This window comes from Cololabis saira, chromosome 6 (assembly GCF_033807715.1).
Source record: "Cololabis saira isolate AMF1-May2022 chromosome 6, fColSai1.1, whole genome shotgun sequence".
Classification (NCBI taxonomy): domain Eukaryota; kingdom Metazoa; phylum Chordata; class Actinopteri; order Beloniformes; family Belonidae; genus Cololabis; species Cololabis saira.
The window spans coordinates 6,955,108-6,981,561 of NC_084592.1; the positions used below are offsets into that span (position 1 = coordinate 6,955,108).

Genomic DNA, 26,454 nt, shown 5'->3' on the forward strand with positions numbered 1-26,454 from the left:
CAAATGTTGGTGTACGATATCACCAAATGATACCAATTATAGACCACAGGTCGACCCAGTAGTGCCAGAAATTGATTTGATCAATAGGAAATCTTAAAAGTATTTTTGAGCTTGCTTTTTCCTGGAACATTTTGAAAGCTCAGTTATTTCTTTAAGACGTGGTTTATGAATAAGAACCCCGGTTCAGGGAGAAGTGGCTGTGTGGAGGGGAAGAAATGCACAATGTGGAAGTGAAAGCAGGAGGCAGAGTGTGCAGGAGCTTGGTGTGCTTTATTAGCTACTGATTATAGGAAGAGGACATGCCCTAGCCATGACCTACATAATCGGGAGAAACAAAACACACGCTTCATTAGTGGCCATTCTTCAGGATGAAGGCGGGAAGACCGAGGCTTGTCTCGTACAACACTCCAGGAGTGCTCTGGTGACCGACTCCTCACGTCTGAGTCATCAGAATCTCCATTAAAGGCATAACTGGAACTACTGGAGCCCATCGTTCTTAGGAGAGAATAGTCTTGATACAGCTTGGACAAAAATAGTATGTTACGTTACATCAAATTCTTTACATATACAAAATAGTGGGTCATGTTCCCGGTAGCCGAGCCGTGCTCTTCCACGGCAGCGCCTGGAACAATGCTGGATGAATCTGTCGTTCATAGTAGGCTGGTTGAGTAGAATCAGGAGTATTTATATACGTGTGGCGTCATGAAGCTCGCGTCACATCCACAGGAAACAGGGCAGCAGCGTATTAGGGACAACAGGAATTACAACACAAGTTAAATACAGTTAAAGAGCAACAGGAAACTACAGCTACATGTTGAGTGGAGCCACCGGAGGGATGGCAGGAAGACGATTCAGCCCCGTGGATGTGTGTCGCCCACTCTGGGGAGGACGGGCGGCTCGCTCTCTAGATGGCCTCCACGTAGTTGGCGGGCAGCATGCCGGTCTTGCCGGTGCGCTGCACGGTGCCGTACATCCAGCCCTCGTCGATGGACTGCACGTTCACGATGACATCGCCGTCTTTGAAGGTCACCTCGTCGTTGTCGGCTGAGGCGTAGTCGTAGATGGCCCGGACGGTTTTCTGAAGGACGGAGAGAAGCTGAGAGTCAGCGTGGGGAAGGTCCAGTTCAGGTCAAAGGTTTGGTTTACAGTTTTATCAAGCAGGCTGTGGCTGCAGTCCTGGTGGGGTCTCGCTCAGTTCAGAGAGACTCTGAGTATTTCATCAACATCCTAGAATACTCCCTAGAAGTTGGCCAGATTGGTCAGTGACTGATGCTGTCGGTCAGTGAGAACTACTGTTGTTTCTGTCAGCCTGTTTCAAATTTAGTTTTAGTCTAGTCTTTGGGTCAAGCTATCATTTTACTTTTTATTAGTTTTAGTCACGTTCATTCTCCTTTTAGTCGTGTCAAGTTTCAGTCGTCTAAAAGTCTGAGCATTTTAGTCTTATTTTAGTCAGAATTGTCCATTTTAGTCTAGTTTTAGTCAAAGATTGTATTTAGCCAAACCCATTTTACAATTCAAACAAGGTTATCTATATATTGTTGTTACCTTATAGACTCAAGAATACATTCATTCCAGATACAGAAGACTCTAATTTGAGTTAACAACATATTTATTTTTCCCCATTTCTCCCCGTCTTTTTCTTTTTCTTCGGCACATTGGGTTTTCTTTTCCACGTCTATGTAGGAAAGTGTATCCAAAGATGGTTCTTCTTCTTCTTCTCCAGCCCCAGAGCAGATCCCCACGTTTCTCTATGTAACTTTGTTTTTAATAACGTTAACTAAATCTCTGCGTTAACGGCATCAGCCTCTAACTCTGCAGCTGAATCTTCTGGATCTGATTCCCCGCTGCAGCGACTGGGATTGAGGACTAACGTCACCCAGCAGAACTAAACCAGAGAAACTACTGAAAACATGGACATTAAACCAGAGAAACTACTGAAAACATGGACATTAAACCAGAGAAACTACTGAAAACATGGACATTAACGATCTTTGCTAGAACATTTCCTCTCGTCTCTGTCAACGAAAATGAAGACACATTTTAGCAGAGTTTGTATTTTGTAATCTACATTTTAGCCTAGTTTTTATTAATCTACAATTGCATTATATATTTAATTATTGCTATCGTCACATGACCAGCATTTACGTTGCGTGTCGTCTCGTTTTCTTCAGGTGATAAAGGCTTGTTGACGACGATATTTAGTCATAATTTGTGTTGACAAAAGCAACTTTAGTCAGAAGTTCTGACTCAGAACAAGGATGGATGGTGGTTGGAAGTCCTGCATGATGAGGGTTGTGTGTGTTACTAACCCCGGTGGTGGAGGGGTGTGAGGGGATGGAGGAGACGGTGGTCTGCTGAGTGGCCACAGAGGACGACCTCTGCTGCAGCTCCACAGTCTTAGCCTGCTGGTAGCCTGCAAGAGAAACAAGACAAGCAAAGCCTCATTACTGATGAACCTGCAGTGGAAACACTTGGTTCTGGATGAAGATCTTTTGCCAGGCAGATAAAGAACTGTGTTTGCTGATGGTGTGATTTTACGTTCGTACCTATGGAGCTGGTCATGAAGCCGTTGCTGTAGGTAGACAGGTGGTGGTCGGCATCCTGAGACACCTCAGACTTCTCATCCGCCATGCCGCTCAGGGCGCTGGTGGAGCGGGAGTGCTCCTTGCTGCGCTTGTGTGCTTGGACTGTCGGAACATCAACACATCATGTCAAGAAACGCTGGAGAGAGAAATCCTGCATTTGCAGGGGTGAACGCTTCAGCTCGCTGGCCTTGCTGTGGGATTTGCGACCGCACTGCCCATCCATTAAGAGTTTCATTGGGGGACTGACATCTTCAGCCGGGCATACACTGTGCGATTATCGGCTTGTTTTGAGCCGATTTTCCAGTCGTGCGACTATTTTTTCGATCGGGCCGGATTTCGACCCAATCATTGGTCGGGCCTCATGCAGTATACGTGGGGTAACGACGAGAGATTAACACCTCACGACAAGAGATTAACACCTCACGACGAGAGATTAACACCTCACGACGAGCTCCCGATCACAAATCGTGTGCTCGCAAGAAAATCAAACGTGTTTGAAATCCTGGTCGCTCCTCGTGAAGGAATCACACAGCTGAAGCAGCTACGACCCGATTGGACTGATCCTTCCGCAGAGAGCATGCGCAATCTCTGATGTCATTTCAAAAACTATTATTTGTAGTTTAAAGTGTGGCAAATTCACATTAGAAATCATATTTTAATAGCACTAAGAAAAGACAGCATTTCCCACGTCTACCCAGCCAATTCCTTGTCCAATCACGGTGTTGTCTAATCTTTTTTCATTTATCGCCACACAGAATGGCACAAATTGCTAAAGGCTGAATTATGGTTCCGCGTTACACCAACGCAGCGTACGGTATGGTGCGCTGCGTTTATGTAACGCGGAACCATAATTCAGCCTTTAGTGTGTGCTCTGTGTGCTGTTTTGAACACTTCTCTGTTGTGCTCATTTTGCTGGGACGTCGGGTCCCTCCGCCGAGACACAGCTTTTGCGGTATGCGTTCATTGTTGTGTCTAAAAATGATGCGCAGTGCACACCCAATCAGAAACAGTACAGATATTCTGTGATTTTTTTTTATATATATATATAAAAAATTAAATTATAAAAAAATAAAGGATCCCCATAACTTTGATCAGGTGGGAAGGACGCACGTTTGGGTGGACACAGCTCACCCCTGCCCCAAAACCGGCCTCGAGTTCCAGTACACAGAAGTCCGACGTGAGGATTATGATCGTATAGTGTGAGCAGACGGAGCATCCGAGCATTGGGTCGTACAGTGTGAGACCATAAATCGTGGGCTGTGAACTTTTTAACTCAGCGATATAGTCGTGCAGTGTGAGATGGGGCAGTCTGAAACAATTTAAAATATCGCACAGTGTATGCGCAGCTTTACAAATGTTTTGGAACACAACAACTTCCTAATAAATGTTTCTACTGAGCAAATCCTTCACCTTCAGGCCAACATGTCTCTCACAGGATGCAATAAACTATCTGAGCAGTAGTCGATGGCCGACCTTGTAACAGTAAACTAAAGCTGCACCTATTCATCACCAGGATATCACATACATGTCAGAAGTGAGAGGTGAACTCTGATTCTCACCAGACATCATGTGCAGACTCCTGGACTGGATGTTGTCCTCAGCAGGGTCGTAGTCGAACACGGAGCCGGGGTTCGTGCGCCACACGCGCAGATCTGAGCAGCCGGGGAAAATAAAGAAGAAGAAGAAAAGGACAGAGTGAAGTGCATCGTCAACAATCCAACCGCTGACATCAGAGGGTTGGTTACAAACAAATAGGAAATAGGATTTTCTGACATTACAAGCAAATTGGATTGTGGGTCCTGTGTCTCAGTTGTATGTTAAGGTTCAGAAGTGCTCCAAAGCTGTGGTTATTTGTTTATTTATAAATGTACCTGTTAGGAGGATTCTTTAAGCATGTATATGCTGTGTTGCTTAATTTGTTAAATATTACACATCTTTCAGTATTGTGTTGTTTTTACAGGACAGAGTAAAGCCACGCGTCCAGCCAGGCAGAGGATGTGGAGCAGGAAGGAGAAACAGATCAGGTTTAACCGTATTCCTGTCTCCACCATGAGGAGGAGTGTAAAGACCAGCAGGAGAAATGGGAGCGCTGGGAGCGCAGACAAGGATGCTGGGGAAGCTCTGGGAATGTTACAGTTCATCTGTGTTACCTGCTCAGCTCAGTTGTTGCCAGGCAACAAACACAAGCCCCAAATCATTTACGATGATCTCTTCTTTTTAAGATTCCTTTGAGGCGCTTGTGGCCTTTATTTTGAAAGTATCAAGACAGGAAACTCGGAAAGACGAGGGAAGACACAGTGAAGAGCAGCAGGCCGGGGGGCGACGGACTCTGAATATGGCGCCAATCTCTTCTTTTATTAATTGATCTAATGTTCCTCAACAGTATTATCCCCAATTTTTGACTCATATTGATATTTTTATCCGACAAAACCCCATCCCCAACCGCAACCCCATCCGGGCCGTACCGGTGATGGTCTCCTGGTCGTGCTCGATGGCCCGTCTCCTCTCCATCTCCACCACGCGCCTCTGGATGCCGCGGTAGTTGATGTCGCTGAAGTCCTGCGTGTTCTTCTTCACGCGCTCCGTCACGGGGTCGGAGGCCGTGGGGGTGAAGCTGCCCTTGCTCTTCTCAAAGTCTTCATGGTATCTCACCTAGAGAGGAGACGTCCCAGTCATGAGGAGTTCACACCAGAACCACAAACCACGTGGTCCTCAGACCGGTGGACATGAAACACATTCTCTGTTAACTTGGTGTGAAGTCACTCATATCTCGTCTGATGAATGATTATTGATGCTGTAAAACCTCAGCTATGAAACATCTAACTAGGGACCCAAACAATAGGAATAAAATCAGTTTTAATTGAAAAGAAATCGGAACTAGACACATCTGGTGCTTTTTATCTGAACCCTGGTAGAAATTATCTCTTTTTGTCAAGTGCCAGCGATGTTGACACGAAATTATGATTCAGTCTTATGAGCTCACCATCCTGAAGTTGATGTGTTAACAAAATAAAAGCACCAAACGCTTACTAAGACTGGACAAATAATCTGCTCCATGCAGCTATTCACTAACTGAGCCTTAATTACACATTTAGCATACATTTCTGACCAATTCTCAAACATTGATGATAGGAGGAAATTGGATTAACTCAATTCCTCCATGTTTTTTTTTGGTAACCAAAGAAATCCAGAAGAGACTTCCACCTAAAGTAAACAATGACATTTTCTACCGAGAGAAGAAATACAAGAACCCCAAGGTGTTACCCCGGAAATGATTCGCTGGGTTTCCCTGACACGCCTCATCTCCGGTGTGTCCAGGACGAAGGCGGCCTTGCCCTGGACCTGCTTCCGGAAGCTGTCGGAGTACAGCACCTACGGGAGAGACAACGGTTAGAGCCTGGAGCCTGCAGGCACACAGCAGTGGTTAGCACCCACGGCACAAAGAGAGATCTAAGAGGGGACACACACACACATACATACACGCTCACACACACGCTCACACACTCACACACATAGAATGAGCTGGAGCATTGACAGGATTTCAGACAAATGAATTAGCAGGGAGATTTTGATTAGGAGGGTGAAGAAGTAAAAGTAGAAACTACGTTATGTTCTTATCTCCAGAGGGAGAACAGGGAAGGAGATGAAGAGGAGTAGTGAACAACAACAGAGGTTAGGAGTGCTGATGTGCACAGGCACACCACAGCTGCTGGGATTACGCTTATTCAAAGTTTTAAAAAGAAGAGAGAGATGGCAATCGGGATCATTAATATGATTAACCAGAGCAGGGAACAAGTCAGTTAGAGGAAGGTTAACGGCGCAGAACATTTCTGGAGTAGCACATGTTCTGGTAAAGGTTCTGAAGGTACCGAGCTAATGTTTTCTTGGTTCCTTTTGACTCGCTCCATCTCTGGCGTAAACACCACAGGAGTTCCCTTGGCTGAACTGTCTTTATAGAACACCTACAGGACAGAAGAACAGCGCCCCAGGGGGCCCGTCAGACTCTCTCAAACCATCACAAACACACCTATAGGACTGTTTTCGGAGACATGGCTTCGTCAGACTTGGACTCTTTAAAAGAAGATACAAATGAGTGGACTTGTCAGGAAATATCCAGGAATCGCTGATTCTGGAAAAGTGATTGTTTTCACTTGGTGACATTTTTTGGTTTCTTGCGTCTTGAATGGATTTAAGGAGCGTCTGAGAAATTGGTCCTATAGAGTGATTTATCCTGGCAGCTCCTGCTGAACGACCAGGATCTCTGCTGCAGGAACCAACACACGTAACAGACACACGGACACACGGACACACACTCCTCAGCTGGAGGTGCAGTTGGTCATTTGCTATGAAGTGGGAATAAACTTAGTAGCACACAGTTTTACTGAAGGAAGCTGGGGCTTGGGGTTAGGAGATATTACTCAGAGATCAAAGAGAAGGGAATGATGGAGAGGATTAATGGGACAAAAGTAAGATGAGATGAACAGGGATGGAAACTAAGGCTGAATTATGGTTCTGCGTTAAACCTACGCCGTAGGGTATGCGGCTACGCGGGAGTCTCTCCGTAGCCTACGCCGTAGCCTGACGTGCACCTCCCAAAAAATGGAACTACGTGTGGAAGTGACGCAAACCCAACGCAGACCGAGAGGGCTGTGATTGGTTCGCTTGGTAGCAACGCATTTCTGGTTCTGGTTCGTGAAGCAGTAGTGAACTTTCAGCACTCTTTTCTTCGGGTTATTGCTAGTATTCTGGTTACTGAAACATTCGGAATATTCCGTTTACATGCGTGAGCAAACAGGGTTATCCCTGTATACATGGTAATTAATCATTTGAGATATCTGGATCAAACCAGCGACGCACGGAGAACGTGATGACGCAATTAGTCCGCTTCTTCTTCCTGTATCCAAATTCAAAACAAATGCTGCTTCGTGCAACTTTTCGCTCAGCTTCTTTTAATCTCGCTATCCCGGTACTTTCTACCATCTACAAATGCCAAAATGTTCATATCCTTCATTACATTTATGAAGTGATTAGTCTCCTCCTGGTCTTGTGTTTCTCTGTGTTTATAAGAACTTCCTGGACTCAAAAGACCAGGATTCCTTGTGAACAGAACATGCGCAGAAAACAAATTCCTGTTCCGTTTGATGGGGTTTTAAAAGGAGTAACCCAGGGCTCATATTTGGGTTTTTAAAAACCCGAATATGAGCAAATTCAGGTTATTCAAAGGGGTTATTGGTGTTTACATGGCCGTGCAAATTCGGGTTATTGGCAATTCGGGTTTTAAAAGGGTTATTGACTGCATGTAAACGCAGTCTGTGATTCACTGTGACCGGAAAAGCCGGAAAGCTAAACAAAGTATCAACTAGCGCTCTGGGGGGATATTGCACCACGGAGAAATGTAGTGTTGGAGAAGTCCGAAGGTTCACGACTGCGTCACGGCAACGGCGTAGGCTCTGCGTTGGTTTAACGCAGAACCTTAAATCAGGCATAAAGGCTACGTTAGGAGGAGGAGGTGATAATGGCGGGCTGGAGCTCAGGGAACTGCAGTCTGAGCTTTGGTTAGAGAAGGGCGGGATGAGGGAGATGAACGGTGTGTGAAGGGCAGCAGGATAGCCGGGGGCTGGTGACGGCGCCGCTGGGAACGCTCAGCCATTAGGAAGGAGCACACGGAGGTCGGTTTGGGTCCACTACCGAGCTGATGTGCTTCTGGGTCTGTTTGACCCGCGACACCTCAGGAAGGTCTGGTATGGCAGTACCTCGACCCAGAGAGTCCTTGTATTTTATCTACTCATCACAGATTTAGGGATTTCATGTAGAGACAGTGGGGGAGAGGGGGACAGAATCAGATCAATTACAGACCATTACAGCAGGACTGAGCAAAACAGATCACACTCAAACACAAAGAAGAGAAAAGGAAAACTACAACAGACATGACACACACGTTGATCCTGAGAATGAAGAGGCAGATTCTGTTAGAGACACGATGGAGCTGAGCTCACCCACAGGGCTCGCTGGGGTTATGTCTGAGAGAGGGTTTGATGGGGAGAGTTATACTATCTACATGACAGGAGAAGGTTCACGAGCCTTGTTACCACTGTGTTTTTGAAGGGAGATGACGAGTGAGTCAGAGGAGCAGACGAATGGAAAAGGTAAAGTCAGGTAGGGGAATAAAGGGCCACTGCAGTGGAGTACCGTGCTAATATTTTGCTGATTGCGTTTAACTCTCTCCATCTCGGGCGTCTCTGACACCGACGTGCCTTGTCCTACTCCTTCTTTGTACTGATGCTTTAAATGAGACAGCACAAGACAGTCAGATACGGCAGGAACACACTCTGGTAGATTAGTTTTTAACCCTATAATGCCAGATGTGTCATATTTGATACAAGACTTTCTGAGACCTTTTTAGCATCCGCTTAATTAAAAAAGGAAAAAAAAGGTTTAATACAAACAAGTTAAAACAACTAAATAAAAACCATTCCTAATGTACTCATAATTATAAGGAAAATAATTATTTAGAAATTGTTTGAATGCAAAATTTGAAGTGTTTTTGATTCCAATATATAATACAGACTGTAAGGCTTTAAAGGGTTAACTGAGAGGGGAAAGATGCAAGAAAGGAAACAGATAAATATAACAAAATGATCCAGGAAACCCAGAGTATTTAAAAAAGGAAGGGAAGAAGTTATGCTAAAATAGAAAAAAGTCTAAATTAATTATGAGAAAAAGGAATGATTTATGGATCATAGTTAGGATGGAGTAGGAGGAAACCAGCACTAAAACAGAACAGTTTTTCAGATGAGCAGACTTTGGGGAATTATTATCGGGAGGAGAGTCACTGCAGTCGATTGTGTCTACCCGACTGATATTCTTCTGGGTTTCTCGGACCCGCTTCACCTCGGGGAGATCTGGTATGGCTGTGCCTTGACCCACAGATTCCTTGTACTGTATCTGCCCATGGCAAATGTCACACAGGTACAGAGTAAGACATCACAGTATGTATAGACAAGGCCATGTCCATCCATTCATAACAACGGAACACACTTAAAAACAGCTTATATTAAAGGGTTATTCAGAGATGGGCGAGGATATGGTGGCAGTAAATCATGAACAATTGGTTACAATTCATTTAATATATTACTTTCAAATGAAATTATTTTTTTTAATATGCAGTCCCAGTAGCTTCCTCAAAAGCTTGCCCATTAATGTGCTGCAGGATCATTATTAAAGTGCTCCACCTGGGGTCCTTCAAGGGCCTGCTACAAGGACTCTTTGATAGTCTCTTCTGTACAATCAATACTGAACACAGCTGCTTTAGAGGTATTTCAATAGTATTTCCATGGTTGTGTCAAGATTTTCTTCCTGAGAAATGAAAGATCTATCAAATCATGAGGAAACAACGCCAAAAAGAAAGTACTATGGGTGAACACTGGTTTCCATGTCCTTTTGGTGATTTAGTGTGAATATGGAACCAATCTGGGATCTTGTAGAGAGGAGATGAACACCTTGCTCCAGTTAAAAGCTGAGAAGGTTGAATGTATCAGGACATAATCATCTGGTCCTCATCAATAATCGGGTCCTTATCAGGTCTTAAAATTATGACATTACAACCTCAGATGAAGGATAATGTCACAGCTGACTTATAAAAAAAAAAAAAAGATTGTTGTGTTTACTTACTACTTCCACTGGAATTAAGAGAGTAAATAGCATCCAGCAGTGTGTTGAGAAGCATGACCTTAGAGAAGCTACTGTTGTTGTCCATCGGCCTGGAAACGTTCTATAAGGCAATTTTCAAGTTATTTTGAGCCCATCATACTGAAGTGAAAATGATTATTCACAACTGTAAAACATAAGTAGATAGTTGTAAATCTGCCCTGCTGTGAACATCTCAACAGGTTCACCCAAAGGTCAGACCATGACATACTGCAGACTTTAACAATGTAGTGTGAAGCAGCACAAATGTGGCTTTTTCAGAAGAGTTTTCACAGAAAAGCTGAGAAAAATGTTTGTAGAGTTTTATCTGAACAGACCAGGAGATGTCTGGAACAGTGTATTTTGGCCAGAAAACACCAAGATTGAGTTGTTTGGCCCTAACTGCATCTGCATACTTGCTGTCACCGGCTTGAACACAAACTCTCCTGTATACGAAAGTATTACAGAGTCAAACGTGACAACATCTGTCCAACAACTAAATCTAGGCTGAAAACAAGGTTATGGAACTTGAAAATGACCACAAGCAAATCTACGTTTGAATGATTGAAAAAGAAAGAAATCAAGGTGTAGCAGAGGATCAGCTTGAGTCCAGGCCTCATCTTAACTAAGACGTTGTGGTTACACTGCAAACGTCAATGGACTACAGCAACACGACAACTGGACCCAAAACTACCTCACGTTACTGCCACTAAAGGTGGCTCTAAGCTTTCAGATCATACGTTTGTACATTCTGTCTTAGTTTTTGTCACAGAAATGCTGAGACATTATAAATATGTCATGTATTGTTAATATGAGGCTGTAATTACTTTAAGAACTTGTGGTGATTGATCCATCCATCCATCCATCCATCCATCCATCCATCCATCCATCCATCCATCCATCCATCCATCCATCCATCCATCCATCCATCCATCCATCCATCCATCCATCCATCCATCCATCCATCCATCCATCCATCCATCCATCCATCCATCCATCCATCCATCCATCCATCCATCCATCCATCCATCCATCCATCCATCCATCCATCCCAGCTCATTACAGAATGATGACATTGTTTTAATGATTAAGTCCTGATACATATAACTTTAGAACTGGAAGAGGTTTTTCATATATATATGTATGGCAAATACTTGTATTATTAATTCTGGCTTTTATGTCCTTCAAAAATATAAATACATTTTAAAAATCCTTCTACTGGTATAAAAGATTTCAACGGATGTGGGAAACATTAGAGATGTGAATCGGATCTTTGAAAAGTTAAAGTGAGAATGGTTACAGGAAGAGATTACATGTGAAGTGAGCTCTGGTTTTATTCTTGGATCCTATACGATGAGGGTATATGGAGGTTGAGGAGATGACGGAGGGCAGGGTCGCTCAGCGGAGTACCGTGCTAATGTGCCGCTGGTTACGTTTAACTCTTTCCATCTCAGGAGTTTCGGCCACAGCAGTTCCTCCTCCCAAATCCTCTTTGTAATGAATCTTGGTGTGAATCAGGAATGACAGTAAGAACCACCGATTAGCCTGGTAGCTACTCTTGTATTATCAGGGCTAGGTGCTTGATTTAAATTTGAAATGAAACGTGTTTCAGTTAAAAACAAACAAACAAAAAAACACCCTGTGAGCACAGATCAACAACAGCAAAAGGAAGAAGGAAAAAACAAGAACACAGAAAGAGGCAAACACAAAGTAAAAGCACACAGACTACTAACAAACAGAACTTTAAACCCAAGCTCCGCACTAACAGGTACACGTGTTACACTACAAAAGAAAGAGAACGGATTAGTTGCATAAGTTAAAATGCTGGATGTCTACAGAAGTTAAAAAAGATTTTTTTTTCCCGCAGTAATGAGAGTTTGTTAAATTAAGAAAAGACATACAAAAAATGGATGATAGAAAAATGTAAAAAAAAGAAAGGAAAAGAAAAAAGGGGGTTATTGAAGACCTTAAAAATATTACGGAGTAAATACCGAGCTGAAATTCTTTGTATTTTCTTTAACACGAAGCATTTCAGGAGTGTCCTTTACAGTAGACACTTTGCCCTTTATGTTTTTTAGGTCACTCTGGTACTGAAGCTACAAGGAAAAAAAAAAACAAAAACGTGAGTGCAGTTCCACAGTCATGACAAGGTCACACAAAAAAGAAGACACATGTTGCTGATTTAAGCACAAATATTAACACCAAACACCTGAGTCAACACTGTACAAAAGCAGTCAACAAACAATACAAAAACATGACGTGTTCAGGATAATATTTGACGGCAGACAGAGACGTACACAGAGCCCTCATCCAGGTTCAGCCTCCGCTAGGAGAGGCTGCCTCAGCATCTCTCCGTCCCTCTTACTTACAGTGCTGAAGTTCCTCTGGTTCTCACGGACTCTCTGCATCTCGGGAGTGTCCAGGACTGGGACGTAGTGAGACATGGTCTTCTCAGCCTCCTCTCTGTACTTTTTCTGTTTTACACCAAATGGAGAGGAAACTCAGCTAAAATAGAAATTCTTGTTACTGGTCGCTTGAAATTCCTCCATCGGCAGGAAAAGCAAAGGGGGATCTTCAATTTCAGATTCTTTCATCTACCTGGCTGACAATGTTTCTCATCTGCTGAGCGTGGATGATGTCGGGGGTGTCGATGACGGTCGTGTAGCTCGCTCTGTCCATCTCAGCTGTTTGCTTGTACTTAACCTGCGGAGCGAAAGCCATCAGTCAGCATTGATTCTGGTCGTTACATACGGCTGTGACCACAAGACAGAAAACATCTCTCTGCATGTCTGGCAACTAAGTTGAGGAGACTTTTCCTACTCTAGGATTATTATTTTTTTTTATTAGTAATATGTCAGAATAAAGAGAGAATTAAGAAAATATTTGTTTTTATTACTTACTTCAAAGCCAGAAAGTAACACACAGTAAGTTGACTATGGTATTAAACATCTATTAGTTGATAATGTTTTGGGATCACACACTTCTGATGAGCATCATTTGAAATAATTGGAGGCATAGGTGTGAATGTATTTAAGTGCACGTATTCATATACAAGGACATCATGCTAAAATCTAAATAAATAAATCAGGACATCCTGAAAAGAACTTCTAAAGTTAATATTTTGGTGCAGTTTCCAGATACCTGAAGAAGCCACGTTCACCTTTTCAACAATTATAGGAACGTATAACCAGCTCAGCAGCACATAGCCATCTAAACAGTCAGTTGACAATGGCTTCTGTGACTAGAGATGAACAACTATGGTGTACAGTTAACAATTAAAGACCTTGTGAAGGTGCTGAAACCAGCAAGAATATTGTTATTACAGTTTGCAGCTGAAAACAAAGAGACAAAGGTCAGAAGTTTTGGAAACGTGTTCTGTGGTCTTATGAGAATAAATTCAAGTGTTCATGTCATTATGATCATAGTTATGTTTGGATGGAAAAAGAGGGGAACTTTCGAGTCTCAGGGAGCATCATCATCCTTTGCTGCAGCAGGAACTGGTGCATTTCACAAAGTTGACAGCATCATAAGGAAAGATTAAGTGGATATAATGAAGCAACATCTCGGGGCATCGGCTAAAAAGTTAAAGGTTACCCATCCTCCAAATGGGAAATGACCTGAAAACCCACCTCAAAATTAGTTACAAAGTGGCTTAATGTCAAACAGTGAAGGTGAACGCCGCCACAAAGCCACAAAGCCATGACCTTGAGCCCTGAGAAAATCTGTTCATTTAAACAGCTGAGAGGTAATTCTACTGAGTGATAACTAACTGTACACGAATCTCAGACTGAGAAAAATAATAAAACTATCATTGGCTATCATACGCTGACATCCTCTAACAAACAACATGACAACACCACAGGATTCATACCTGACTGAGGATGTCGGTGGCATTCCTGGCTCTCATGAAGTCTGGGGTGTCTGTAGCCAAAGCCAACATTCCCTTGCCCTTAATCTCCTGCTCCAGCGACTTCTTGTACTCTCTCTGTAAATGTGAAAAGTTGGTGTATTACAGTGCAACACATACACGTGTTGGGAGCAGACTATTGGAGACAACAGGATTTCTCCTCATTCATGTCGAGCGGGGCTGCAAGATTAATACTCCCATGGGAACAGAGCAGGTAAGCAGAGGTCAGGTTTGTATTTCCTCACTGAAAAGCAACCCTTCACACTTCCTGTGTGTCTAAAAATCAACCTAAAAGGCATGCTGAGTATATGTTGAATAAACACAAATCAAAGAGTAAAATCCACCAAATTACAATGTTATTTGTTACCAGAAAATTACAAAAAAAAACCTTGTATTTTAGTATATTTAAGGCTAATTTATAAACTGTTAATGAGATATAAAGTAATGCAAGTATTGGGAAAATGAAAAAGGGAGGTGGGGTAGTTAAGGTATATGAATGATAACATTTCTATCTATTATAACAAACAATGCTGGAAAATTAGTGATGTCATGAAGCCAAAACTACAGTAAAGGCCTTTTAGTCTGATGATGAAGTGTAGTTATGAAGGGAGAAGCTTCACCAAGAGCGGGATTAAGGGAAGTCACTCGGATGAGAGCGTGATGCCACCTCCATCACCTCTCAGTTAGTCGTACCTCACTGAGAATCTGAGTGGCATTCTTTGCTCTCAAGAGCTCCGGAGTTTCCTCCAGTACAGTTAGCCCTTTACCCTTCACTCCCTCCTCTAGATCCCTCCTGTACTCTTTCTACACGTCAGAAAAAAAAGACAGAGAGACTGCAGAGAAGAGCACACAGGCAGGCCAGGCCAAGGCATACAGACAGTACAGAGGGCAAGATCTGCTGCTTGCCATTTAAGCTCAAAGTCACCAAATCTACTGAAAAATTAAACCTCACAAATGACAGATTACTTTCCTATTATCATATTTACTAAAGTTTTCAACAGAAGAGGGCGATATTGATGACTTTGGCAAGAATCCTAACAAAACACAAAGTGAAACACATTTCATTTGATGAAACATGAAAAACAATATCAGCATAACCAGTACACAAGTTAGCATTTCACTAAAAACCTTTTTTCATGCACATACACAGGTCGTTTCTACTAAAAAGAGGGGTTCATAGTGAAATGAAAACTTCAAGATGACAAAGGACACAGCACAGTTCAATAGCATACAGAAAAGTATGCAAAACATGCAATAAATTAAAGTTGGATAAATGTTTTGTGTAGTCAGTCATGCAAGAACTAAAATTAAAATATACTGTTGGTCTTACAAAACAACAAGAAGGAAGGAAAAACTTGTGAGATTTAAAAAACAAAAAAAAAGTAGAAAAAAAAGAGGGACTAGGGTCATAATGTAGTCTTAGTATGATTATAAAGAATGGGTGAGGTAAAAGGGAGAGATTAAAGGGATACGTTGTCCTTTAGTTACCTCACTGGCTATTTTGGTGGCATGTCTGACATGAATCATGGCAGGGGTGACCTCCAAGCCCGAGAGGTTCTTTCCCCTCATGTGCTCCTCATACTCCTTCTTATAGTCTTTCTATTGTACGCAAAGATAAGACAAGGGACAGACAAAAGCTCAGACAAGTACGTGCAAGCAGTGTTGGTCACAGTGCAGTTACCTCATCTTTGTTTCCAGCATTTTCTCAACAACGACACTCATTTCTGTGTCATTCTATATTTGAGGTTGTGTGCATAATGTAGGACTGAGGAGATATTAATGATCTAAATAAATACATCAACTGGCTGTATGTGACCTTGGTAGGGATCTCCGCTCGAGGCTCCGTAGAAGGGACTAGATCAGACTTATACATCATCAAGAAACAATACACAAGCAACTGGGTCAGTTTAATTTCAAAACATTTTACACTGGCTTCTACTAGTTTCTGTTCAAAGCATGGATAGTTAATAAACAGGATGTAATGATTGAGATAGTTAAAAAAAAAAAATCCCAATATAACTAAAATGTTAATGGACCACATCTTTGATAAAGTAGAATAGCTTTAGAAGACGTGTAAAATGTTTTTATGAACTTCAGACACATTCTGTAAGTGTAATATAAACAACAGCCTGACATTGGACAAGCATATGAATAAATAACAACAGGTAATACAATACAACCATGAAGATGCACCTAAGAGTGTTTAGATCCGGAGAGGCCTGCACTTCTACCCACCTGTAGCAAAACACGGGTGCAAAGCCAAAGTATTTACCTGACTCTGCATGTGCTGGGCCTCCTTCGCAGTCACATACGTGGGCGTTTCAAAGTCCAGCATGGCCTTGCCCTTCTCCCTCTCATATTTTTCCTTGTATTTAACCTGGAACGGTGCACATGGTCCATTAAAAGGTTAATGAAATACACCAAGCTAGAAAAAAATATTTCTGACTTCTTCTCGTGAAATGATTGCAAATTTAAGAGGAATGTTTCTGAAAACAAAGTGATTCCAGCTGTACGGGCAACAGTCTATGTTGCATTGCAGATTCAGGTTCATCATAAGCATTTTTGAAAAACTGTGAGATGTACGGCAGTCGTTTAAGCTCCAAAACTAAGATTCAAATCTGCATTCCTATTGGCAAAATGGAAATGCAGATAGATGTGAATTTGCCTTTACACTATTATCATACAACAAGTTTGAAAAATGATTCATTGTTTTTATAAACTTTTCTTTCATGGACATAAATGCAAGAGGGCCCAAATGGTTCACAATCAGTCAGCCCCTCAAACCTTCCTTGTAGAGCACTTTTTATAGAACTTTTGCAACACAAATTGTTTTACAGAATTACAGAGTGCATACAGTAAACAATTCAGATAAAATAAAGCAGCTTGTAAACTCTTTAGTGAATCTTTTAAAAACTAAACTATATACAATCTGCTGTTTAAGTTGACTCATTCAAAAAGTAATTTAATTGGAATTTCTGTTGCTATGTCACTCTTGTCCTTAGTTAGCCTATTGAGCCACTGCCATCATCAACACATACAGCACCAGCCTCCACTGTGTGACCACCTGCAGACAAGGCTTACACACATCACTTTGACAAGAATAGTGAATGAAACCACAGCGGGTGAAGTGTTTGTTTACCCCCTGAGTCTGAACGACTTACGTTGCTCTGAAGTTCAGAGGCCTCCTTGAGATGGAGCTGCTCTGGTGTGTCAGGAATCATGTGGTAATGACCCTTACTCTCCTCAAATTTCTTCTTGTAGCGGTACTACGTGGAATTCCCAGTAAAGTAAGGCAGTTCAGGACAGCAAATATAAAGAAGAGCCAGTTTGGCGTTATATTTATCCATTACAAGGCACAAAAAGGCTCATATTTTGTGAGAGAAAGCAAACAATACTAACTATAACTTATGGAAGTGTCAAAAAGGGAAGTTAAGAATAAGTGAATGATCTAAACATCAATGGAGAAGGGCAAAGGGATGTTAGGTTAAGTGATCATTAATAAAAGATGACTTCTGTCCAAATTGCAGAAGGAAAAGGTAAAATATTAGAAGTTATAAAAGGTAGCAGCATGAGTTGGCCAAAGGTGAGAGGGCTAAAGGATCACTACCAGATGAGGTCAAGGGGTAATGGATATCTAGATGATGATGTTTAATGACTACACCCACAGTCAAGTGGTCACTGCACTATGATGGCTGAAGGATGATGGAGCTCAGAACTGTTTCAACGAACCACACAAGCTGCATTGAAACTGAAGTGGCTGAATGGGAGAGAGGGAGAGTTAATGGCTTAAAGGTTTGTCTTACGTCGCTGGACAGTTTGCTGGTGCTCAGCCCGTGCTGCATGGACAGAGACTCGGCCATGTCAGTCACAGGTTTGTGGAGCTTCTTCAGGTCACCCTTGTACTTCACCTGCAGGTTAGCAATAACAGTCATTTTTAATAAAGAATGAAGATAATGTAGATCATTCATGAGATCTTAGTACAGATTCAGAGGAGAGGTAAGTCTTGCAACCTAAACAAGGTTTAGTTCGGTTCAGTCTATGTTGTTGTTTTTTTTAAACCTTCTTGTAAGATTTTATATTTTATGTGAGGAAAATAATTATCTAATTACTTATCTTACTCCTATTACTACTACTACCACTAATAATAATAATCAAAATATTAAGAATATTAACAACAATAAGAGGAATGATAAGAAGAAGAACAGTTTGTGTTTGTATTTTTTACAAACTATAAATCTGGACATTGCATTATGGGTCATGGATTCGTACAGATCTACACTATACAGTCATCTGACTTTCAAGCTGCAAGCAGACATTACAAAGCATCCAGACCTCTGTCCTGTTGTGTCTCAGAAATAAGGAAGTTGTAAAAGCTTCCAGTAAAAACATGAATGAGCACCTACCTCACTAGCCAGGTCATTGGCATCCTTGTACGTCTTGTAAATCTTGCTCTCCTTCATATCATAGATTGGTCTCTTTCCCTTGACCTCTTTATCGAACTTCTCCTTGTACTTCAACTACCAGAGAAACATATATGTAAAAGTTAGTTGTACAAGTTAGGAAAATTAGAGAAGACCAAAAGTGATGCAGATTCACAGACTCCTTCACAGTAGAAACTTTGACAAGAGGAGAACACATCATTTGCAGTTCACATTGTATACAAACAGATTAGTAACTCAGATTCTTAACACATTTGTTTCACTTTGAACATGCTTGTATGGAATGTTAATAATTGAAATGCAACTTAATTCCTTTCCCTTGCACAATACCATAGAAATAACCATGGTCAAACTTATTTTCTTCCATGCACTGACACATTTCTCATTTTCATCCAGCAGTCACTGTGCTCGTCAGTTCCAGATGGTAGGGCTATGTGATATCTGCAGTTAGGTTCCAACATTAAGAAGAAAACAGAATACTTATAATTTAAATTATTATATCCTTCATCAGTGGCGGTTTCTGTGTGCAGGTTATCCAACCCCAAAACTGGGGTTCGTCTCGGTCAAACCAAACTAGGCATCAGCGGGGATGCTTCCTTGCGCCACATCCCTTTCCATTTGGCACCAAATGCAACTTTTCCATGACACTGGAATGCATCACATTGATTGACACGATTTGACACGACTTCATTTCAGAAATTAAATCTGAACTATACAGGAAGTCTAAAGATGTATACTTATTTTTTTAAGCTTTGTTACTTTCATCAAATGAAACAAGATGCATTTCAGTGTGAGAGACAGGTGTATACAGCATCCCGTGATCCACGTAAAAAAACAGTATACACGGACAAGATGAGGCAGTATGATTGTGATCATAATCCTTTGAACTGGCTATGCAGAAAAGGCAAGGCAATAATCATTAAATAGTCTGTTAGCAATTCATGCACATTTATCACAGATAGTTATAAGTTAACCTTTACTGTTAGTACATTTGAAAACTTGTAGTAACATTTACGAGGCTACACTGCCCTCTTGTGTCCAAACTACTGGACATACACATGTTGTTGAGAAGATTTCCAGCGCAATAGCTTGTTCATTTTTATATTGTATATGCTTTTTTTCTTAAACATTCAGGGAAAAATATGCTGGCCAACATATCTTTTGAAACATAACTAATAAAAACAAACCCTAACCCTAACAAACATAGTTATAAGACCGGTGCAAATAATGCAGTAATGCCGTTGTCTATGCATAGCAATGAGCCAAAGCCTGTCAATGTAAAATAATGGGGTGCACAAAATGCTGAAGGGACCACACAAACTGCAAGACAAATAAAATATCTCAATTTCATTCGGCATGACATTTTCTTGCTCCTTGTTGTCTGAAAAGGCTCAGTCAACCCTGCAGTAAAACCAAAACTGGTTATACAGTGAAATTCTGGGTTGTGATCAAGTAGGAGCAGAGAGACAGAGGAGGCAAACAAGTCCGGTTGCAGTCAGCCCTTAGTTTCAGTGCAGGAGCTCTCTTACATCACTAGTCACAGCACTCATTTTCTTAATGTGGCGCATCAGGGGGGTATCATAGGAAGCTGCTCCATGGAGGGAGGGTTGGCCCTCCACCTACAAAGCGCAGTGAGATGGAGGGATGAGAACAAAAGACAAAGACGTTGAAGGAGAGGAAAGAGAGTTGGAATGACAGTCAAGTGAAGAGGGATGAAGGAAGAGACATGTAAAGTAGGAGGACATATATATGATGATGAAGCAAGACATGTACAATGATATTAAAAGTTAAACATTTTTGTTCATGAAGTTACAACGACAGTAAGACGTGGATTATTATGCAGGTTGGCGGGGGAAGCGATGTGGAACAGCTGATAGTTTTGCTGCTAAGCATCTACAAAGTTAACACTAAGCTGCATATTTTAGCTTGTAGAAGCTGCTGTAACATTGAAACCAGGCAGCAGGTTTAATGTGATTCCCACAAACCGAATCCAGGTATCGTCGAAGTAAACAAAAAAAGATTATCCTTTTTTCTGGTAAGGGTCCAGTAGGGAAGCGACTATACACAGTGTTTTAGGAACCAGATGGTTTGTTTGGTTTCATGTACCTGGCTGTTAATTTGGGACACGTGTGTTGCCAAGGCGATGTCTGGGCGGTTGACCAGAGATCCTCCACGGCTGGCCTCTTTACGGGCCTTCTCACGGTAGCCAATCTGTTGGACATAACACCACAAGAGAATCAGTGAGCCATGTACACACAACCGTGGCGACATATGTCTTTTTCTTTCAGGCTGAAACTAATAATTGTCATGTTTTGAATTTTTTTGTCTATATTTTGTCAGTAAATAACCCTCCAATACTAATAGCCAAGCCAATACTAAAAAAAAAAACTTTTCTGTATCACTAACTAAAGGATGCACTAAATTACAAGAAGCAATTTGACATAGAAACATGTTTATATTAAATATATGAGATAATTATTTTATTTCATAGGCATATTGTGCAGGTTTTATTCTTTAAACATCAAATAGTTTCAACATAGCATTATGAATTGCTCAGAGATCATGCTCTAGGTCTCTGGTAAGTCCCTAAACTTGCAATTTGCCACTTGTATTGTAATAGATGTTATAAAATTGAATTGTAATTTAAATAGTTTGATGCATTTATCTGATGCTTACGTCGCTGATAAGTTTAGCAGCCTGGGTGGCCTTCTTGATGTCAGGACGGTCGACTACAGTAGTGTAGTGCAGGTTGGCTTTGGCATCTTTCTTGTAAGCAACCTGTGGGATTGTGCAGAAAAACAATGTATAGCATGTAACAAAAATGTAGGTAGCACATTAGATGAAGAGATTTTTAAGAGAATCTCTGCACATGAAAATGGATTTGCTGTTACTGGAGTACGATGTGAGAGAACTCACATTGCTCTGACTCTTAGCCACGTCCATGGCATGCTGAACATCAGGTGGCACCGTCATGTTGTTATACACCGACTTCCCCTTCTCTTTCTCAAACTTCTGCTTATACAGTTTCTAGAAAGAGAAAACACAAAGTCAAGGGAAAGTGCATAAAAGGGTCTAGAATTATGGGATGACTGAGATATATTTTGTAAAATAAAGCTGAAACAATTGTACCCCGCTGACGAGCTTATTCATGTTCTTGCTGTGGGCGGTGTCCCGAGTCTCAGGCAAGGTGCTGAATGAGGCCGACTGCATGATCTTCTTACCTGCCTCCTTGTATTTACTCTGCAGAAAGATACATGGAAGTCATAACCTAAAAAATTATGTGCAGATATTCCTTTGTAAATATATTTTATTCCATGCAAGACAAAAGTACATTTCTTATGAATCATTTCTCACCTCAGATGTTAAAGCACGCACAGACTTGGCATGGAGAATCTGAGGAGTATCCAGGATAGGCACGTAGTGGCCCTTGCCCTTTTCGTACTTCTCTTTGTACTTGACCTGAAGAGGTTAAATGGTTAAAGTTCACGTCCTGTTAAGGAACACTTACAGCAGCCATTTTTTTTATGGGAAGATTCTGTTTTCTGTAGACCTCAAAATGTTGCAAATGAAAAAGAAACAACTCACATAACTGGCCATCTCAGAATTCTTCTTGTAAAGGCTGGTGTATTTGTCTTCAGCCACAGGTATCACACAACCCTTCAGCATCTCTTTGTCATACTTGTACTCAACCTGTAGGGGAAGAAGTGTACGAAAAATCAGAACAGACCTGCTCTACAATTACAGTAAATCTAAAATCTAAATCACACACTTAAAGAAGAAGCATTAACTCACATCACTCTGTTGCAAGGTATTTCTGGCAGCATTGATAAAGTCAGGTCTGTCAGCTGTCCAGATCCACTTGTTCTTGGTTGCCTCATACTTCTTCCTGTACTGAAGCTAAACAGAGAAAAGAAAAAAGTAAAATCTTGTTAGGATTTTCAGATATTAATAGTACAGCTATTAACAGACAGCAACATTTACTGATACCGCAACGAAGGCTGCTTACATTGCTGATGTTCTTGTAGGCCTCCTTAGCAGCACGGATATCATGAGCCTCAGGGTCCATGTTGATCTGGGACTTGCTCTTCTCATAAACCTCTCGGTATTTCAGCTGGGAGAAGCACAAAAACACACAATTGAGCATATTTTTTTCCTATTTTGTTTGTGCACAAAAGGGTTTAAAAGCGTATGGTTGGGAGTGGGACGTACGGTGCTGGTGATATCCTTGACCTTCTTCATGTGCTGCTGGTATGGAGTGTCATAAGGCAAAGTGTATGCCTTCGCCTTTGTCTTGTTGTACTCCATCCTGTAGATGATCTGACAGGATGAAAAGAGGAAATTACTGTATATAGTAGTCAGGTCCAAACAACCCGGCATATTATAATGAAGTAATGAGATGTAAATGTAAAAGAAAATGTAATAGAAATGACTTTATTTCACACATGACAGTGCAAGACGGATACAAAACTTACATCACTGATCTTCTTGCTGCGTTTATGGGCTTCATACTCAGGAGTCTCCAGAACGGAGGTAAACTTGTCTTTGGCACGTTCATATTGCTCTCTGTACTTCCACTGATGGAGGTGGATGATGGATAAACACAAAAAAAAGTCAATATCATTCATAATCAAACTGTCGGTGAGATTAATTTCTGTTTTCTAACAACTTTTCTTGCTTCTAATCTATGCAGCTAAAGACATAAACTATCCAAGAAAAGACTAAACTATTAAAAAAAACATTTGTTAAATAACAAATAATTTGTTTCTCATGTGTAACGGATAATAAACAAGTTGCATTTTGAAATCTAATGATATCGTCTTTAAATCATTATATCATAATGCTAAATTTGTTTTGAATTTAAATTTTCTTGGATAGTTCTCCGGTAATCAGAGAGCAAAGTCAGACACAGCATGTTGCTGTGTGTCACGGCTTTAAACAGTACAGTATGTCTAATGAACGAAGAGGCAGAATGCAGTGTTAGATAACATCATGCTTTAAAAGATGCACGTACAAACACAGGTGAGTTATTTCTCAGGTGAAAATGAAGACAAACGCGCCTGTTACCACCAGTCGCTGCAGTGCCCACGTGGTTCACGGTGGCTAGCCGTACTACTTTTTTCTCACTGAGTTTGAGATACAGTCTAGTGTAGCTTCAACAGATGTTTACACAAAAGAATGCAAAAAAAGGCAGGTACAGTAGCTGCGAAAAATGTATGGCTTTGGTGCTTTAATAGCATGAAATACCACAATGCATCTAAATAATAAAACTTTAATGAAAGTGTATTATCATCTATCAGTCATATCTAAAAACAAAGATTTTAGATATGTCTCTCCACTGTTGGGCAACAACTGCACTGCATTGTAAGATGAGCTTAAGCTTCATGAATCGATGAGAAATGACAATAATTGATGAAGGGATTAGAGAATGAAAGAGAAGGATGAGATGTATGGAAATTAAAACCACTTTTAAGTGGACTGATGGGATGGAAATATTGCCAGCATGATGAATACTTGATGTGGTAAAACCTTGTCCAAAAACACCAGATAGGAGCAATGACTCCTGCTAGTCTTTATTTCCTGTGTGTTTGTGGACAGGGATCAACCGACATGGTTCACTGCTCTCCGGCTGTTTACCTTACTGCCCGAAATGGACTGACAAAGGGCTGTGAGGATGTCAGGGCGATGTAACTCATTGCAGCCACTCTTTAGTAGATCCTTTGCTCTGGATTTATATTTTTTCTGTCCGCATAGACAACAACATACACACACACAGCATGCCATAGGTGAGAACAGAAAGAAACACAAAAGTAGGACTGGAGAAGAGCTCTGGAGAGTCAGGTGTGCTGCTGGAGCTGCATAACCTCATCTGTGCTCAGAGAGACAGAAACCACCACCTTCAGTAGTTTGGAGCTTGTATAGTGGATTTGCTTTTTGGAAATATTTGAAGATTTAAATAATCTGTGATGAATGATTTAACTGTCTCTCTGATGAAACAGATGCAGAGACTCGTGCACACTCAGAATAGCCCTTGGGATGCTATTTGAGTGGCCCTATTTATGGTAACCTGTGAGGAACAAAAAGAAAGAAGAGTAGAGAGTGATAGGGGACAAGTATCACAAGCATGCGACGACCAGCACCAGTAGGTCTGCCGACAGCCCCATGCACCGGTGTGAGAGGTCTGCAGGACAGGAGTGGAGGCAGCAGCAGGCCGGCCGGGCAGCTCAACCAGGCTGTTTACCTGGCTCAGCTTCCTGTTCTCTCTGGCCAGTTGGTACCTAGGGTCATCTGTAGTTATGGTGAAATTATCCTTGGTCTTCAGATAATTAGCTTTGTAGGCTCTCTGCTCAGAATGTCAGAGGGTGGTTAAAAACAAATGTCTAGAAAACAATACCTGTGTCATGTGAGGAAACTTTTAGGAAACAAAGAAATTGATGATTAAAACAATGGACAGAATTGCTTTATCGTCACACACAAAAAAAAAAAACAGTTGATGAAATTTTTAATCAATAATACTGAGAAATGACAATATTTTACCTCCAACCTGAGAGTCCAATAGCGATGCACAGAGACACATAAACATCGCCGAGTATTTCACTTTACATTTCATAAACAGGAATTATAAATGGTTAAATAAAATGCTTTATATCACACTGGGTCAAAGAAAAAAGAGGGACTCACCTCGTTGATGAGAGCGGAGGCCTGCTTGGCAGCCTGGAAGAAAGGCGAGTCGCAAGTGTACTTGAAGTTTCCTCTGATCTTCTCAAAGGAAGATTTGTACACTCTCTGCAGATACAAAAAAGGGATTGAAAAAAAATAAAGATACGTAGAGTCGGTACTTCATACATGAGGTTGAGGCTTTAAAAAAAATGACCTAAATTGATACGTCACCTCACTGTAAAGCGACTTATTCTTCTCAGCCTGCACCAACTCAGGAGTGTCCCACACATAGCATCCAATACCCTTCAGCCAATCCAGGTCCTCCTTGTACTTGATCTGAAAAAGTCATTTATACGATTTAAACTCCATTAATGCACAACAAGTCAATTTGTGTTTCATTTTGTCTACTGTAAAAGTGTTGACACCATGTGTAATATTGGAATGCAAATGAAGAGTACTCACATCGCTGATGTTATCACCAACCACTCTGTTGAAGAAGAACTCAGGACGGTCAGGGATGGACTTCCAAGTACCCAGAGAGTTAATGTACTTCTCCCTGTATTTGACCTTTGGTATAAAAATGAAGAGACAAATCAGAGATTAAAGCGCTGAACTGAAAATGTAATGTATATAAAAGCGTGAGTGTAGTCATTACTGACCTCACTGATGTCATCTGTGACTCTGCGGTGGAGGATGATGTCCAGAGCATCCTTAACTGTGTGGTAGTGGCCCTTGGAGCGCTCAAAGGTTTCCTTGTAACGCAGCTGAAGGCGTGAAAAAAAAGAAGTGTGTGATGTTTATCAAAACCCAAGAAAGCACAGTAGTGTTCATAAAATTTCCGTCTATGCTATTAAAATTTTTTCACAGACTTCTAAAGGTAGTATTTTGCACAGTAAAATGTTAAAAAATGATTTAAAAAAAAATCTGTCAAATTGAGCATAAATACTCCAAAGTTGTATTTTGTTGGCATTTTTTCAAGCGTAATCTTTAAAATTTAGAGCGAGTAACATGCAACGTTATTGAATGAGCACACTCACATCGCTGGACTGCAGGTAGGCTTTCTTAGCACGGACCAGGATGGGCGTGTCAGCAATGGCAGTGTACCTGTGCTTCATCTTCTCATACTGTCCTTTGTATTTGTTCTGAGAGAAGAAATAATGTTATTCAATAAATGTCAATA

General features: G+C 41.2%; 1 protein-coding gene across 17 annotated transcripts in view; it reads right to left on the reverse strand.

The window, feature by feature from the left end:
• Positions 1 to 251: 251 nt before the first annotated feature.
• Positions 252 to 26,454, reverse strand: part of neb (nebulin) — a 64,515-nt gene continuing 38,312 nt past the window's right edge. For 3 of the 17 annotated variants that reach the window (XM_061723128.1, XM_061723143.1, XM_061723127.1), the window contains 38 exons: positions 26,312 to 26,416; positions 25,934 to 26,038; positions 25,737 to 25,841; positions 25,506 to 25,610; positions 25,296 to 25,400; positions 24,856 to 24,957; positions 23,090 to 23,191; positions 22,827 to 22,934; positions 22,624 to 22,728; positions 22,410 to 22,514; positions 22,203 to 22,307; positions 21,972 to 22,076; positions 21,747 to 21,857; positions 21,534 to 21,644; positions 21,294 to 21,395; positions 20,724 to 20,828; positions 20,147 to 20,236; positions 18,582 to 18,695; positions 17,982 to 18,086; positions 17,340 to 17,444; positions 16,451 to 16,555; positions 15,667 to 15,777; positions 14,872 to 14,982; positions 14,143 to 14,256; positions 12,870 to 12,974; positions 12,641 to 12,745; positions 12,263 to 12,367; positions 11,682 to 11,774; positions 9,438 to 9,530; positions 8,775 to 8,867; positions 8,274 to 8,366; positions 6,455 to 6,547; positions 5,850 to 5,957; positions 5,051 to 5,237; positions 4,145 to 4,237; positions 2,547 to 2,687; positions 2,310 to 2,413; positions 252 to 1,078 (listed from right to left, as the gene is read on the reverse strand). In XM_061723128.1, coding sequence (XP_061579112.1) covers positions 905 to 1,078; positions 2,310 to 2,413; positions 2,547 to 2,687; positions 4,145 to 4,237; positions 5,051 to 5,237; positions 5,850 to 5,957; positions 6,455 to 6,547; positions 8,274 to 8,366; positions 8,775 to 8,867; positions 9,438 to 9,530; positions 11,682 to 11,774; positions 12,263 to 12,367; positions 12,641 to 12,745; positions 12,870 to 12,974; positions 14,143 to 14,256; positions 14,872 to 14,982; positions 15,667 to 15,777; positions 16,451 to 16,555; positions 17,340 to 17,444; positions 17,982 to 18,086; positions 18,582 to 18,695; positions 20,147 to 20,236; positions 20,724 to 20,828; positions 21,294 to 21,395; positions 21,534 to 21,644; positions 21,747 to 21,857; positions 21,972 to 22,076; positions 22,203 to 22,307; positions 22,410 to 22,514; positions 22,624 to 22,728; positions 22,827 to 22,934; positions 23,090 to 23,191; positions 24,856 to 24,957; positions 25,296 to 25,400; positions 25,506 to 25,610; positions 25,737 to 25,841; positions 25,934 to 26,038; positions 26,312 to 26,416 — 4,128 coding nt within the window. In that variant the 3' untranslated portion in view covers positions 252 to 904. The remainder of the gene's footprint in view (positions 1,079 to 2,309; positions 2,414 to 2,546; positions 2,688 to 4,144; positions 4,238 to 5,050; positions 5,238 to 5,849; positions 5,958 to 6,454; positions 6,548 to 8,273; positions 8,367 to 8,774; positions 8,868 to 9,437; positions 9,531 to 11,681; positions 11,775 to 12,262; positions 12,368 to 12,640; positions 12,746 to 12,869; positions 12,975 to 14,142; positions 14,257 to 14,871; positions 14,983 to 15,666; positions 15,778 to 16,450; positions 16,556 to 17,339; positions 17,445 to 17,981; positions 18,087 to 18,581; positions 18,696 to 20,146; positions 20,237 to 20,723; positions 20,829 to 21,293; positions 21,396 to 21,533; positions 21,645 to 21,746; positions 21,858 to 21,971; positions 22,077 to 22,202; positions 22,308 to 22,409; positions 22,515 to 22,623; positions 22,729 to 22,826; positions 22,935 to 23,089; positions 23,192 to 24,855; positions 24,958 to 25,295; positions 25,401 to 25,505; positions 25,611 to 25,736; positions 25,842 to 25,933; positions 26,039 to 26,311; positions 26,417 to 26,454) is intronic. The other 14 variants (XM_061723129.1, XM_061723132.1, XM_061723133.1 and 11 more) reach the window with 14 other exon arrangements.